Source organism: Elephas maximus, chromosome 19, assembly GCF_024166365.1.
Source record: "Elephas maximus indicus isolate mEleMax1 chromosome 19, mEleMax1 primary haplotype, whole genome shotgun sequence".
In the NCBI taxonomy this organism is placed as follows: Eukaryota; Metazoa; Chordata; class Mammalia; order Proboscidea; family Elephantidae; genus Elephas; species Elephas maximus.
Genome location: NC_064837.1, coordinates 70003174 through 70020368, shown reverse-complemented (window position 1 = coordinate 70020368; position 17195 = coordinate 70003174). Strand labels below are relative to the sequence as shown.

At 46.7% G+C, this 17195-nt stretch overlaps 1 protein-coding gene across 1 annotated transcript; it reads left to right on the top strand.

Annotated features, from left to right (window-relative positions):
- Nucleotides 1–401: 401 nt before the first annotated feature.
- Nucleotides 402–17159, top strand: EIF4A3 (eukaryotic translation initiation factor 4A3). The gene is made up of 12 exons (XM_049858983.1): nt 402–661; nt 4632–4704; nt 5321–5387; nt 5998–6060; nt 6862–6994; nt 7216–7296; nt 8783–8924; nt 9442–9580; nt 10315–10430; nt 16433–16540; nt 16637–16764; nt 16918–17159. Exons 1-12 carry the CDS (start codon nt 493–495, stop codon nt 16932–16934), a joined length of 1236 nt encoding a protein of 411 aa, XP_049714940.1. The 5' UTR covers nt 402–492; the 3' UTR covers nt 16935–17159.
- The last annotated feature ends 36 nt before the right edge of the window (nt 17160–17195 follow it).

The following is a 17195-nucleotide window of genomic DNA, read 5'->3' as shown; positions in this document are numbered from 1 at the left end:
AAGGCGGAATCACCGGGAGACCCTGCCTAAGTGCCCGGGTGCCGACCCTCTGCCTGACTCCAGGGTCTCCAGTCTCACGCCGACTCGCGGCTGCCATACGTAGTGACCGTAATTTAGGGCAATTTCACCCTGCAGCTCGGGTAAGCCCACTAACGCGACCCTGCCCCACCTTGGGTAGGAATGTACCCACAACACACTCGCGCCGGGCACCGCCAGGCCCACTTCCTGCAGCCTCCGAGCCACTTGTACTGCCTCTTTCCGCGAGATCTCCAGAGCGCGCGAGAACAGCGACTCCGCCCCTTTCACGTGACCGAGAGCGCCCCGCCCCTCGCAGGCGCGGCCCGGTTCCGCGTTCGTACGCACGCACGCACAGGCAGGCGCGAGCGGTGGCGTCACTTCCTGTCGGAGGCCGCAGCGGGTCTTTGCTTCCGTTTGCCGCCTCGGACCAGCCGCCGTCGCAGCGCGCCCGCTCGTCTTTGCTCACTCGCAATCATGGCGGCCACGGCCACGATGGCGACCTCGGGCTCCGCGCGGAAGCGGCTGCTCAAAGAAGAAGACATGACCAAGGTGGAGTTCGAGACGAGCGAGGAGGTGGACGTGACGCCCACGTTCGACACCATGGGCCTACGGGAGGACTTGCTGCGCGGCATCTACGCCTACGGTGAGCGGCCGCGGGGCGCACGGGGGGCTGGCGCGCTGCGGAGCGGAGCGGAGCGGGGGCACTAGGGCGGACGGGCCTTCCGGACCTGCCCCAGAGGTCGGGGTCGGGGGTCGGGACTCGGGACGCGCGATTCCACGCCCCCAGCGCGTCCGCCAGCAGCGTCGGTGTCGGTTCACACAGTTCTCAGTGCTGAGCGCCGTGCTCGGTCCAGTAAGCACCTCACAGCCGTTCTGGGTGCATTGCACCCACTAGGTGTTAGGCCGGAGTCCTGGTGGCGCATTGGTTAAGCGCTCGGACGCTAACGGAAAAGTCGGCGGTTCTGACCCACCAGCTACTCCGCGGGAGAAAGATGTAGCAGTCTGCTTCTGTCAAGATTTCAGCCTTGGGAAGCTTATGGAGGCGGTTCTTCGCTGCCCCGTAGAGTCGTTATCAGTCAAAATAGACTCAGTGTGGCAAAGAATTTTTTTCTAGTTTTAGGTGTCAGGCAAAGAACTGGGGGCGCAGTGGTTAAGCGCTCGGCTGCTAACTGAAAGACCAGCGGCTTTTTGGAAGAAAGGCCTGGCGATGTGCTCCGGTAAACAGTGCAGCCTAGGAAACCCTGTGGGACAGCCCCACTCTGGCGCATGGGGTCGCTATGAGCAGAAATTGACTCCACAGCACCCAGCAACAGCAAGTGTTAGGCAACAGGCGCCAATGTAGGCTTTGGGGAGGTGGAGAAGCAGACACGTTCCCACGTCAGGGGGCTTTAATTGTATCTGTGAGAGGGACAATAACTGAAGCTATTTCAGACAGTTGTAATTGCTGTGAAGAACATAAAGCTGGGTGATTGACTAGGGAGTGACTGGGGGAGGGGAGGGGAGGGCAGTTTTAGTCAAAAAAGAGAAGATAGGTAAGAGGTCTCCAGCAGGAGGTGACACTTAAGGTGTGGCCTGAGTTGAGGAGCCGGCCGTGAGGAGACTGCTTGTGGAAGAGCATTCCCAGCAGAGGGCACAGCCGGTGCCAGGCCCAGAAGCCTGACTGAGGCCAGTGTTCCAGGAACAGAAGGGAGCCCAGGGGTGAGTTTGGAGAGGTAGTCGGGGCAGTTGTGGAGAGCATTGTGTGATGTGATAGAGAGCTTGAATTTAATTTAGGAGAGCATTCTGAATGTTCTGGGAGTTGGGGGGGTAAGGTAGGCGTGGAAGCAGGGGATGAGTTAGGAAGCTTTTGTTCCAGTCCCTGTGAGAGGTGATGGTGTTGTCACGGAGACAGAGAAGACCAGTAGAGCCAATGTGACTGGATTCGCTAATGGAGTGAATGTAAGTGGCAGAGGGCAAGAGGACTCGAGCTTGATTCCTCGGTGTTTTGAGGAACAGGGTGGATGATGGTGCCACTTGCCTAGGTGGGGAACCCTTGAGGGAGGCAGAACTGGGGATGCTGTCTTGGATGTGGGGACCTTGAGAGGCCTAGGATCCATCCATTGGGGTGTTGGGTGGGCTGTTGTCTGTGCAAGTTTGGAGCCCAGGACAGAGGTCAGGGTGGGCATGTGGATATGAGTTATCAGTGAACAAGGTAGGTGGTCTGTTTTCAAAGCATGGGACCGAGACGTGTTTTATCCAGACTGTTTTCAGCGACATGACACCAATCAGACGGTGAAGAGGCAGAGCTGAGGCCCCGGGGTGAAAGGGCAGCATTGCAGCAGGGCCTGTGCTGAGGCTGACTGCTGTGCAGTAGATTGCTTTTACATGGCTTTTTTTTCATGGTCTTAGGAGGTGCCTTCGAATTGGTTTTGACTCGTAGCCACCGTGTGTACAATAAAGCAAAACACTGCTTGGTCTCGTAACTCCCACCAAATGATCGGGTGGAACTATGCAAATGAGTTGCTAGTGGCCCACCAAGGGGATTGGATAGCTTGCTAATAATGCAAATAAAGTGCATGGCATCCTTGTGTGTGGGGGGGGGACCATGCAAATAAAGTGTATAGAACCCTAACAAGGGGATTGGTCAGTTTTTTCCATCTCGCTAGGCTTAAAATGAGCCATCCCAGAGGCAGAAAGGGGGGGACGTCACTACCACCAAGAAGGGATGAGCGTGGAATCTGTTCCTTGGACCCAGGATCACTGCTCTGAGAACCTCCTAGACTCAGGAGACAGAACTGTAATGTGAGGGACAGCAGGAAGTGGTGGCAGAGAAATGGCAGCAGCAGAACCACGAGGTAGAATGAGATGGCGCAGTGGCCTTACCAGCCCACAGAGTTAGGCAGTTACAGTGGGTGCGCTGGCCAGTGGAGCAAGAAAGCTGGGGAGCACCTTTGGGCCTGGCTTGCTGGTGGATTGGGGTGTCCCCGGGCAGTTATTGGCGGAGCTAAAGAGCTTTGTAACACTTACCCAAGTGGGGCAGGAAGGCCAGGCGGAGGCCTGCCTCTGGGCATGGCTAAGAATATACTGTCCTGATGGAAGAACTGTATCCTGAGTCATTGTTCCTGATCCTGAATTGTAACCTGGTACTTCTCTAACAAACTCCTTAACTGTGAGTATGGTCTGTGAGTTCTGTGTGGCTATTGCAGCGAATTATCAAACCCAGCAGAGAAGTAGAGGGTGCACTGGGAGGGACAGCTGGTGTCAGTATTGGTAAAAAGGTTGGACAGAGGAGGTACGTTTGACCTCCACATCATAGGAATCAGCCTTGGGCTGTTGATCTTGATTCTCCTTCCCCCTTGTGAAGTTAGAGGAGGTCAGAAGCCCCCGCTGTGCCATTTTTACAGTTATGTTTCCTGTCAGTCTCTTGGTTCTGCTGCTGCTTCTCAACATCTTGCCCTTCTCCAGTGTCAGCTCTCTCTCTCTCTCTCTCTGTCTCCTGAATCTAGGAGGTTCTCAACACAGGGACCCTGGGCTGAAGGATGTGCTCTGTTCCGCTCCCATCTCTTCTTGTTGGTGGTAGTGAGCCCCACCCCACTTCCTGCCTATGGAATGGTTCGTTTTAAGCCTAGTGGGATGGCAAAACTGACCAGTCCCCTCGTTAGGATTCCATACACTTTATTTGCATGGTCCCACCCCCTTTGAGAATGCCTTGCGTTACTAGCAATCTACCCAATCCCGTTGGTGGGCCACAAGCACTTTATTTGCATAAGCCCATCGATTCATTTTCTGGGAGTTAGAAGACCGTGGTGAGGAGGGCCATGTCGAAGTGAGCCATCACACTGTACTGACCAACCACCTGCCTCTTGTTGCTCAGGGCACCCTGGCTCTGAAGCACTGATTAGTTTCTCAGTGATGTCCTTGGTCATCATGGGGGGCTTAAATGACCTGTTATATTTGCTTTTATGTTAAGATGTGAAATTGTACTATGTTTTAAAAGACTCCTGAAAAATAACTAGAGTTTTGTATATGAAAACCAATCCTGTGCTGTTGGGTTGATTCCAACTCACAGCGATCCTATAGAACAGAGTAGAACTGCCCTGTAGGGTTTCCAAGGGTGTGATCTTTATGGGAGCGGACTGCCACATCTTTCTCCCATGGAGTGGCTGGTGGGTTTGAGCCTCCGGCCTTTCAGTTAGCAGCCAAGCACTTTAATCACTGCATCACCATGGCTTCTTGAGTAAAAAGTAAGCCCCTCCCCCCATGCCCCTCTCCAGGGCTAACCACCAATGACATTTGGTGCCCATACTTCCAGATATTGCACCCGCAAGAAATTTTATCTTTACCCAAATCCATGGTCTCTGTATTTTCTGCAACTTGATGTTCCCTTTACAGAGACTTCGTATAAGTAGTCTACCATGCTAGTTTAAAAACCTTCCGCAGCCTGAGTCATTCGGCCACTTACTTTTGTGAGCTTACTGTGTTGCTCACTGGGTTAGGTTGGGGTGTTGGTGGGGTTGGCGGCAGCAAAACAAAAAGAAAGATAAACCGTCTCTGCCCTCGAGGAGTTTACAGTAGATGCCTGTAAACCTGCTGGCATGAAGGTTAGAGTTAATTTTTTGGGCTCTTGTTCGCAGGTTTTGAGAAACCATCAGCAATCCAACAGCGAGCCATCAAGCAGATAATTAAAGGAAGAGATGTCATTGCACAGTAAGTCTGTGTACTTGCACAGAGAGAAGTGGGGCATCAGTTAGCAAAACAAACGATAGTTACGTGCTTCGTGTTTTTATTTTTTTTTCGTACTTTCTGCCAGCTCTTTCCTTGACTTTATAACTGCAGGGTTTGCTTGTGGCCTCTACTGTAGAAGCCTTTAGTTTTTTTAGCCGGCTTTACTTAGCTGTCAGTTGGCATGTGGAATTGTATCTCATACTCTAATTTTAAATAGCTTTATTCCTAGTTTGCCTCGTTTTAAAAGAGACTTATTTACCCCCCCCCAAAAAAATTTTTTTTAGGGGACAATTTTAGTTCAAAATCATAGAAAAGAACTGTTTATACAAAAAGGAGGCCTCCTTTTTCTGTGACCTGTAAAACACCTATTGAAGCTACAGAATCTGCCCAAGGCCCCCTATGCAAGAGCCACATCAGTTGTCCTGATCACCTCTGGACAGATGTCCCACCCCATCCCATGATGAAGGTGCTGTTGGCCTGTGCTGGGACATCTGCTCAGAGGAGGCTGCCGTGTCTTTCTGAAGCCCACTGTCCCTGTGCAGCACTGGGAGGGCCGGGCGTGAGGGACGACAGGTACAACCCATGCTTCCCTTTCTAGGTCTCAGTCTGGTACCGGCAAGACAGCAACGTTCAGTATTTCAGTCCTCCAGTGTTTGGATATTCAGGTAAGTTGCTGCTCTTACAACAGACTTCCTTTTAATCCTAGAAAAGACTTCGGTCTATAACTGCAGTGTTCAAAAAGTACTCATTTTTTACTCTCTAGAGTTGTACTTGGAAACCCTGGTGGTGTAGTGGTTAAGTACTGCAGCTGCTAACCTAAAGGTCAGCAGCTCAAATCTACCAGGTACTCCTTGGAAACTCTATGGAGCAGTTCCACTCTGTCCTAGAGGGTTGCTGTGAGTCGGAAGTGATTCATCGGCAACAGGTTTGGTTTTGTTTTGGTTTGTAATTGTACGTAACAAATTTTTAAAGAGAATCTCAATCGACAAATACAGCATACTGAATATCTGAACTAATACCTGTTCACAAACTCCTTTTTATTTAAATTTGGAGTTTTTTGGAGTTAGAAAATTCTTGTCTGCAACCTTGAATCCTGAGTGATGCACCCTAGTATTGCTGTATTTGCCATTTAAATAACAGTAAGATTTACTTAGCTTCTGTTAGAAATTAGAGGTATGGTTAGCATTAGATAATGCTTAAGGTAGACCTCCCTGTCTGGATTGTTGAAATCCGCCTGGAAATACTGAGGAGTCTATGTTCTGATTGGCTTACCAGGTTCGTGAAACCCAAGCTTTGATCCTGGCTCCCACGAGGGAGTTAGCTGTGCAGATTCAGAAGGTGAGACAATTACAGATAAGATGGCTGCGTCACATTCGCAAGCATGACTTTTGTAATTCACTTGTAAAGTATCAACTGGCTAATATAATCATGGAAACCCTGGTGACATAGTGCTTAAAAGCTATGGCTGTTAACCGAAAGGTCGGCAGTTCATATCCACCAGGCGCTCCTTGGAACCTCTATGGGGCAGTTCTGCTCTGTCCTATACGGTCACTATGGGTCGGATCCACTCGATGGCAACGGGGTTTTTTTAATATAATCATACTTTACTCTTCCTTCAAAATTTCTTTCCCGATTCCTAAAACACTCCCATAAATTTTTGTGTATCTCATGAATTGTTGGTTTTTATTCAGACATTTTTAATGTAGATTGTATTCTTTCAGCAGGTTTTTGTAGTCTTTAGAATTGTAATTTTTTAAACAAAAAGTTCAAGTTAATAAAAATGGTTATAACTATTTTGTATTCATTCATATCGGAAATACTTTGAAAGGGCATGTATTAAGGTGTTAATTGTCTGTGGGTGGGTAGGGTTATGAATTTTACTTGTTCTTTCCTGATTCTTCTATAATTACACGTATTGCTTTTGTAATCAGAAACCAGCTAACTGGCTTTCTTTGCGTGGAGGAGGAGAGTTAGGCTCTTTGTGGTTTTAATGGTACACATAAATGATAATTGGTGGTGCTCTTAACTTGAAGTAGAACGCTCTTTGTTTTGGAAATGCGGGTGCTTCGGACCTTAGTGGTCTTGAGGCAGGCCCTGTGTGTCACCAGCCTAAGCCACAAGGCCTGTGTTTGTCCCCAGGGCCTGCTTGCTCTTGGTGACTACATGAACGTGCAGTGCCACGCCTGCATCGGGGGCACCAACGTGGGGGAGGACATCAGGAAGCTGGACTACGGTCAGCACGTGGTTGCTGGCACACCCGGACGCGTCTTCGGTAAGTGTGTTTGTCACGACTGCTGCAGAACAGTGTCTGTAAGAAGGGCTTAAGTGACATAGGACAGCATTCAATTTGGTGTCTGCGCAATGGGTTTGTACATTTGGACAGTTTGTAGGAAGTGGAGGAAAAGTCTCTGAAATGCCGTGAAAACCCACTGAAATGGCTGGCCCTTCGCACGTTGCCTCAAGGTGTAATAATTTTAAAATCTAATTTTATAGACATGATTCGTCGCAGGAGTTTAAGGACGCGAGCTATAAAGATGTTGGTCTTGGATGAAGCTGACGAAATGCTGAATAAAGGTGTGAGTGACGAGAATTTCCTACTGACATGTAACTCCTGATTCTTGGGTTTTCACAGTGTGAGACTGGAATGTGCAACTGATGAAAGTGTTCTGAGTATGAGTGGTGTCTTCTTCATGGGAAGTAACTGTGCCTTGGGAGCAGTTGTAAACATAAAACTCCTACTCTGATCTTTTTACGGTAGGGGTTTATAAGACTATACCACAGCACAGACTGGCAGGGCACCGAGAGTTGTGTCTGGTGGGTTAGCACTGATGACTACAGCAGAGCTGAGATGTAGCTCAAAGAAACCCCTCTGGGAGGGGCCGGGGTATAACCGTGTATCGGCAGTCCCCAGGTTATGAACCTCTGACTTACATAGTTATGGACCAACCTCCATAAAGCCTTTTATATTAAAGATTCAAGGTACATACAACAGTTCGTAATAACAAACAAGCGCTACTTGACGACACGCATGAAAACATTTTATTACTGTGTGAAAGATGTGTTAGTGTATCTGGAGATTTTTTTTTTCTTTAAATGCATAGAAAGGTACGCTATATACTAAGACAAACGTTTGCCTAACCAGCATTAGATAATGAACCACACCTAACTGTTCCGACATAACATACAGATTCCACTTAAAGACAGACAGCGAGCGGAACTGGTTCGTACCCTGAGGACTGACTGCCTGTATGGGAACCAGAGTTGCAGGCCCTGCTTTTTGGTTGTGTTAAAGGCACAGTCACTGTGAAGCCCTCGGATACAAAGCTGAGTATCTGGGTGGCTCTCTGTGCTCCTCCCCACAGGGCAGTGGTTCTCACAGTGAGGTGTCCCGACCAGCGGTGGGTCGCCTGCGCACTTGTTAGAAGTGCGTGCTCCTGGGCTGCAGCCCGTTCACTGGCCCTCCGGTCATCCCCTGGTCATTCTTACTGCCCGGCTCCTGCCCAGTCTTGCCCAGGCTTGGGAGAGGTTGCCATCTGGGGACCAGGGCCAGGTCCCGCTTGCTGGTGTGCTTTATTCAGCCTATACTGTAGTAAAACAACGAGCTAGTTGCTGATGGTTTTTTATTGGAAGATTCTATATAAAAATGGACCTGTCTGGATCCTCTTACAATGAGGAGGACCTGGCAGCCCTGGACCTGAGCTGTCACACAGAAGCAGCTGCGGGACTGAGCCGTGGCCAGCCTGGTGGCCCTGAGGTCGGGGCCATCGAGGCCTTGGGATTCTGATGCTTTTAACTTCCAGCGTCCAGGGCATGTGGGTGTAGAGCCCACGATGCCCAGAGGGGAGAATTGGGTCCCTTAGCCTGGGAACACCAGGGTGGGGCAGAGAGCGGGAGAGGAGGGAAAAACGTGCAGATTTGGGTCACTTCTAAGAATGAGCCTGCTGAGCAGCTGTTTATCCCTTATGCTGTACCTCGCCATAACAGTTGCGTCTGGTTAAATGTATGCGTTTGATACGCAATCTGTGTTTAAACATGTGCGTGTCTCAACTTCTCCTCGTAGGTTTCAAAGAACAGATTTATGACGTGTACAGGTACTTGCCCCCAGCCACACAGGTGGTTCTCATCAGTGCCACACTGCCGCATGAGATCCTGGAGATGACCAACAAGTTCATGACTGACCCGATCCGCATCCTGGTGAAACGGTACAAGTGCCCTGCTTCTTGCTGTTAGGAAAACCTGGAGTTGTATTTGTAAAGGGTTTTAAAGCATGGAAATTCTCTTTTAATTCCTTTTTATGAAAGCTTTTATATGTTCACTCCCCTTTGACCCCGTATTTCCAAATTTAATTAAAATGTTGGCTGACAGCGTTTACTTGGATCTTCAGTTACTGGGAGTAAAACGCGCACGCCACTGGAAAGGTGAATGTGTTGTTCAGAACGTGTTTTTGATCGGAAGATTTTGTGTAAAAATTCAGATCTCTGGAGTCTCTTAAAATGTGAAGATCTGACCACACTGCTAACTCTTCAGAGCGATGCAGAGTAGATGGCAGGAGGTGATGTGGGTGGGTGGGAGGGAGCGCAGTGGCTGCAGTGACCCACCTCTGCCAGCTGCTGTGACGTTCACGGCCGTCCCCGGTGCTGAGAGATGTGCCTGCCAGTGGTGCACCCTCGGGGCTTGGTTGGCACACGAGTGATGACAGAAGTTTTCTTTGTCCTCCAGTGATGAATTGACTCTAGAAGGCATCAAGCAGTTCTTTGTGGCAGTAGAAAGAGAAGAGTGGAAATTCGACACTTTGTGTGATCTTTATGACACATTAACCATTACTCAGGCAGTCATCTTCTGTAATACCAAAAGGAAGGTATGTGTAACTACCTTATTTCTTTAATATCCTTATTAGGGAAACATCAAAGATCGATTCTTTTACTAACTTAGATTTTTACTTTAGCGACAGAAAGTAAATATTTTGGGCTGTACGGGCTACACAGTCTCTGCCATAAGTACCCTGTTATTGTAGAGTCAGTAGTTACGACAGACTGTGTAGTCACAGTGTGTAAATGACTGGGCGTGGCTGTGTCCCAATAAAACTTTATTTGCAAAAACAGGCAATGGGCCAGATTGGGCTGACCCGGATCTGGGGTGGTTCTCTGCCTCAGCTGCACATAAGAATCATCTGAGGAGCTTTTAAAAAAAATGTTGATGCTGGCCCCACCCTGAAAAGATTCAGATTTAGTTGGTTTTAGGTAGGACTCAGAAATGAGTTTTTTAAAGTGTCCCAGGTGATGTTCATGTGCAGGCAGCTTTACTTGCAAAAGAAAAAAGAATTGGATTACATTCTAAAAAGTTTTGAATTTAAATTCCAAATAAGGAATCCGTCCCCCCTTTTTTAACTAGAAAAATACTTGGAACAAATGAATTAGTATTTAAGTGAGTTGGGCAAAATTAAGCTTCCCGTACACCGGTTGAGATTAGTCTGGGTTTTAAAGCAGTTTTTCTATGAGCATTTTTTCTGGTTCTGCAGTAATGGAAACACAGTCCGAATACAGGTGTTTGGTTTGGTGTGCACTCAGCAGCCTCTGCTGCCTTGATTTGTAGGTTGACTGGCTGACAGAGAAGATGCGAGAAGCTAATTTCACCGTCTCGTCGATGCATGGAGACATGCCTCAGAAGGAGCGCGAGTCCATCATGAAGGAGTTCAGATCCGGCGCCAGGTTGGTCGAGTCAGCGTTTGCCAGGCCTGCTTCACGTGTGCCCACTCGGGGGGCTAGCACTCTGTGTGTGCTGTCTGGAGCCCATTGCCCCCAAACTGGCTCTGAGTGTGTCCTCTTAACCTGAGGCTGAGGGAGATCAAGGAACTTTCTAGGAGGTGGGGGAGGATAACTAGCCTTCACTTAAATGGGCTGCTTTATTTAGAAATGTATTTCGTCATTTCCGTAGCAGTGGGGACAGCCCACCTCTCTGGAAGTGGTTTCTAGCTTACTTAAACACTGCGGTCAGAGAACATGTGCTGTTTGATGCCTTTCCATTGAAATTTATTAAGACTCGCTTTATAGCCCAACATACGGTTATTTTAAAATATTCCGTGAGTTCTTAAACAGAACGTATGTTGCAGTGCCCTCTGTATACTCATTAGATTTCAGTTGCTAATGGGACTTTCAGATCATCTGCATCCTTACTGGTTTTTTACCCTTTCCCCTGTTCGGAGCCCTGGTGGCACAGCGGTTAAGCACTACAGCTGCCAAGCAACAGGTCAGTAGTTCGAATCCACCGCCACTCCTTGGAAACCCTGTGGGGCAGTTCTGCTGTGTCCTGTAGTGTCGCTATGAGTTGGAATCGACATGACAGCAATGGGTTTAGTTTTTGGGTTTTTTTCCTCTGTCCTCTCTGTATTGACAGAGCCATGGAAGAGGCTATTTGTACTTCTGTCAGTTCTTCCTTTGTATATTCTGAGCCTCAGTGTTTAGATGCATACAGATTTAGAATTGCTATGTGTTTCTGGAGACTTCTTTTATTATTGAAGCATCCTTCATCTCTGCTATCGCTGTTTGTCTTAGAGTCTCCTTTAGCTGATAGAGCCGCACTAGCTTCGTTTTGCTTAGCGCTCACGTAGCACATCTCTGCCATCCTTTCTGTAGCCCTGAGTTTTAGAGGATTCTCTTGGAAACAGCATAACTGTCTTACTAAGTGCATATTATTTGTCATGACTCTTCTGTGTTTCCATGTATTTTGAAATTTAAATTTTTACATTTTCCTTCTTCCTTAGTTTGGAAGGCATATATTTCTTTAATATTTAGTAGTTACCCTAGAGATTACAACATGGATCCCATGTATAATTAATTGGTGCTTTGTTTTCCCAGACAGGACAGGGACCTTAAAACACTGAAAGTCCATCCACTCGCAAACTTACGTATCATTGGTGTCATGGATTTTAGTTCATGTATCTTTTAAACCCCACGAGACGTTACTACTTTGTATAAAACATTTACTTAGACCCACACTTGCTGTGTTTGGTACTCCTGTTGTTCTTCGTCTTTGAACTTGGGTCTGAACTTCCCTTTGCCTGAAGAGTGTCTTTTTGTGTTTCCTTTTAGTGTGGAGTGTGGATGTATTGGTGACAGGTCACCTGTTGTAGTCTGTCTGGCACCGTCTTTTTCACCTTGAGTGTCTCAGAGATACTTGCTGGGATAGAATTCTAGGTTGACCGTGATTTTCTTTCTATGCTTTACTGATGTAATTCCATTGTTGTTTGGCTTCCATTGTTTCTGTTTCGAAGTCAACTGCCAGTCGAATTGTTGCTCTTCTAAAAACAGGACTTTTCTTTTTTTTCTGGTTACTCTTTAGATTTGTTTGTGGTTTGTTTTCAGCCATTTATACTCCAGTGTGCCTAGGTGCAGATCTTATTTTCTTCATCCTGTTTGGGATTTGTAGGACTTTTTTTTAATCTTTTGGTCTTATTTCTTCAGATATTACTTCTGCCCCATTTTTTGGACTCCAGTTACATGGGATGTTCTGATGTCCCTTCAGACTAGACTCTAGACTAGCAGTGTCCAACAGAAAAATAATTCAAGCTACATAGGTAATTTAAAGTTTCCTGGCAGCCACATTAAAATAGGTAAAAAGAAACAAACGAAGATGGTTTTTAATATTTAACCCAATATGTCTTATCATTTCAAAATGTAATCAATATCAGTAGACGTTTGCATGTGCTTTTTGTGGCTCAGGGCTCTTCGTGGACAGTGCAGGTCTCCAGCACAGCAGACAGTGTAGTGTGTGAAGATAGTAGGAATGCACCAAAGTCAGCGAGGTTCCTCTTCTTATCCAGGCTCTTGCCAGGCGAAGTAGAGCGCTGTTCCCAGTTACTGCTATGGGGCTGACTACACAAGTTAAATGTAGTAAAGGGTATCTGTCTCAGTCATCACGTGCTGCTATAACAAATGGCACAAGTGGATGGCCTCAACAAAGGTATCTATTCTCTCACAGTCTATGAGGCTGGGAGTCCGAATTCAGGGTGCCAGCTCCTGGGGGGAAGGCATTCTCTCTCTGATGGCTCTGGGGGAAGGTCCTTGTAATCAGTCTTCCCCTGGTCTAGGAGCGTAAATTGCCTGTAATCCTACCTAATTAACAGTATGTTGTTGTTGTTAGGTGCCGTCTAGTCAGTTCCGACTCACGGCGACCCTGTGCACAACGGAACGAAACACTGCCCAGTCCTGAGCCATCCTCATAATTGTTAATGCGTGAGCTCATTGTTGCAGCCACTGTGTCAATCCACCTCGTTGAGGGTCTTCCTCTTTTCCACTGACCCTGTACTCTGCCAAGCATGATGTCCTTCTCCAGGCACTGATCCCTCCTGACAACATGTCCAAAGTATGTAAGACGCAGTTTCGCCATCCTTGCCTCTAAGGAGCATTCTGGCCCCACTTCTTCTAAGAAAAATTTGTTCGTTCTTTTGGCAGTCCACAGTATACTCAATGTTCTTCGCCAACACCACAATTCAAAAGCGTCAACTCTTCTCCGCTCTTCCTTATTCTTGTCCAGCTTTCACATGCATATGATGTGATTGAAAATTCCATGGCTTGGGTCAGGCGCACCTTAGTCTTCAGGGTGACACTTTTGCTCTTCAACACTTTGAAGAGGTCCTTTGCAGCAGATTTGCCCAATGCAGTGCATCTTTTGATTTCTTGAGTGCTGCTTCCGTGGCTGTTGATTGTGGATCCAAGTAAAATGAAATCCTTGACAACTTCAGTGTTTTCTCCGTTTATCATGATGTTGCTCATTGGTCCAGTTGTGAGGATTTTTGTTTTCTTTATGTTTGGGTGTAATCCATACTGAAGGCTGTGGTCTTTGATCTTCATTAGTAAGTGCTTCAAGTCCTCTTCACTTTCAGCAAGCAAAGTTGTGTCATCTGCATACCACAGGTGGTTAATGAGTCTTCCTCCAATCCTGATGCCCCATTCTTCTTCATGTAGTCCAGCTTCTCGTATTATTTGCTCAGCATACAGATTAAATAGGTATGGTGAAAGAATACAACCCTGATGCACACCTTTCCTGACTTTAAACCAATCAGTATCCCCTTGTTCTGTCCGAACAACTGCCTCTTGATCTATGTAAAGGTTCCTCATGAGCACAATTAAGTGTTCTGGAATTCCTATTCTTCCCAATGTTACCCATAGTTTGTTATGATCCACACAGTCGAATGCCTTTGCATAGTCAATAAAACACAGGTAAACATCCTTCTGGTATTCTCTGCTTTCAGGCAGGATCCATCTGACACCAGCAATGATATCCCTGGTTCTACGTCCTCTTCTGAAACTGGCCTGAATTTGTGGCAGTTCCCTGTCGATATATTGCTGCAGCCGCTTTTGAATGATCTTCAGCAAAATTTTGCTTGCGTGTGATACTAACGATATTGTCCTGTAATTTCCACATTCAGTTGGATCACCTTTCTTGGGAATAGGCGTAAATATAGATCTCTTCCAGTCAGTTGGCCAGGAAGCTGTCTTCCATATTTCTTGGCATAGATGAATGAGCACCTCCAGCACTGCATCTGTTTGTTGAAACATCTGAATTGATATTCCATCAATTCCTGGAGCCTTGTTTTTCGCCAGTGGCTTCAAAGCAGCTTGGACTTCTTCCTTCAGTACCATCAGCTCCTGACCATATGCCATCTCTTGAAATGGCTGAATATCGACTAATTCTTTTTGGTATAGTGACTTTGTGTCATCTTCTTTTGATGGTTCCTGGGTCGTTTAATATTTTCCCCATGGAATCCTTCACTATTGCAACTTGAGGCTTGAATTTTTTCTTCAGTTCTTTCAGCTTGAGAAACGCGAGCGTGTTCTTCCCCTTTGGTTTTCCATCTCCAGCTCTTTGCACATGTCATTATAGTACTTTACTTTGTCTTCTCGAGACGCCCTTTGAAATCTTCGGTTCGGTTCTTTTACTTCATTAATTCTTCCTTTTGCTTTAGCTGCTCAGCGCTCAAGAGCAAGTTTCAGAGTCTCCTCTGCATTCCATCTTGGTCTTTTCTTTCTTTCCTGTCTTTTCAGTGACCTCTTGCTTTCTTCATGGATGATGTCCTTCATGTCATTCCATAACTCGTCTGGTCTTTGGTCACTAGTGTTCAGTGTGTCAAATCTGTTCTTCAGATGGTCTCTAAATTCAGGTGGAATATACTCAAGGTCATATTTTGGCTCTCGTGGACTTGCTTTGATTTTCTACAGTTTCAGCTTGAACTTGTATAAGAGCAATTGATGGTCTGTTCCACAGTCGGCCCCCGGCCTTGTTCTGAGTGATGATATTGAGCTTTTCCATCGTCTTTTTCCACAGATGTTGTGAACTTGATTTCTGTGTGTTCCATCTGGCGAGGTCCATGTGTATAGTCGCCGTTTATGTTGGTGAAAGAAGGTATTTGCGATGAAGAAGTCGTTGGTCTTGCAAAATTTATCATATGATCTCCAGCATTGTTTCTATCACCAAGGCCATAGTTTCCAACTACTGATCCTTCTTTGTTTCCAACTTTCGCATTCCAATCACCAGTAATTATCAATGCATCTTGATTGCATGTTCAATCAATTTCAGACTGCAGCAGCTGATAAAAATATTCTGTTTCTTCATCTTTGGCCCTAGTGGTTGGTGTGTAAATTTGAATAATAGTCGTATTAACTGGTCTTCCTCATAGGCGTATGGATAGTATCCTATCACTGACAGCGTTGTACTTCAGGATAGATCTTGAAAAGTTCTTTTTGATGATGAATGCAACACCATTCCTCTTCAAGTTGTCATTCCCAGCATAGACTGTATGATTGTCCGATTCAAAATGGCCAATACCAGTCCATTTCAGTTCACTGATGCCTAGGATATTGATGTTTATGCCTTCCATTTCATTTTTGACAATTTCCAATTTTCCTAGATTCATACTTTGTACATTCCAGGTTCCTATTATTAATGGATTTTTGCAGGTCATTTTCAGTCGTGCCACATCAGCAAATGAAGGTCCTGAAAGCTTTACTCCATCCACGTCATTAAGGCCGACTCTACTTTGAGGAGGCAGCTCTTCCCCAGTCATCTTTTGAGTGCCTTCCAACCTGGGGGGCTCGTCTTCCAGCACTATATCAGACAGTGTTCCCCTGCTCTTCATGAGGTTTTCACTGGCTAATGCTTTTCAGAAGTAGACTGCTGGGTCCTTCTTCCTAGTCTTAATCTGGAAGCTCAGCTGAAACCTGTCCTCCATGGGTGACCCTGCTGGTATCTGAATACTGGTGGCATAGCTTCCAGCATCACGGGAACACACACGCCCCCACAGTACGACAAACTGACAGACTCGTGGGGGAATTAACATTATAGAGGTTAGGATTTACAACACGTAGGATAATCACATCAGATCACAAAATGGAGAACCACCACACAATACTGGGAATCATGGCCTAGCCAAGTTGACACACATTTTGGGGCACCACAATTCAATCTACGACAATATCTAACTCCTTTATCAGCTAGAACGCATGATCTAATAAATACAACTACACAGCACTCCCTCCTAGTCTATCTAAATGGATTCCCGGTGCTGTTCCTAACACTGTGTTGTCAAGGGCTTGTGTGACAGTGACCTCATGTCTGGGTGCTCTGGGCTCTTAGCTGGGCTTAAGAGGAGTGGACCCATTAGGTTGTGGGGTTTTACACTCAGGCAGCTGGTGACCTAACTTTGTTTTTGCAGCCGAGTGCTCATTTCCACGGACGTCTGGGCCCGGGGGCTGGATGTCCCTCAGGTGTCCCTCATCATCAACTACGACCTGCCCAACAACAGAGAGTTGTACATACACAGGTAAGGGGTGGGCTAGAGTGCTTTCCCTCCCTGTGGTGCATTTCCTGGAAGGTCTTCTGCTGCGTTTACTAAAGTAAATGTGTTCTATTCCTGGAGAATTGGGCGGTCAGGTCGATACGGCCGGAAGGGTGTGGCCATTAACTTTGTGAAGAACGACGACATCCGTATCCTCAGAGACATTGAGCAGTACTACTCCACCCAGATAGACGAGATGCCCATGAACGGTGAGCATGCTCACGGCGCCTCAGCGGTTGAGAGGGAGCCTCCTACCTCAGAGCGGGGGACCTTTCTTAGAAAAACTCTATGGGGGGCTTTAAATTTACAGATTTTCATTTTGTTTGTCATATTCATTAATATATACCTTTCTCTGCTTCCAGTTGCTGATCTAATCTGAAGAAACAGCCTTGCTGTACTGACATGTTGCCGACTGCCTACTGATTTTCCACTCACGTTTTGGAAGCATTAAGGGGCAGCTTTTATTTAATGGAGTTTGGTGTGAACTCTTCTGCAGCCCACCCCAACAGAATCTTGGGGGCTTCCAGCTATCTTTTCTTACCCACGTGTAAATAATGTGTTGCTGTAGGTCTTTTTCATTAAACACATAAAGCTTTTCCCATAAGCTCTCATTTGGATTTCTGAAGGTGCCGCTGGCTTT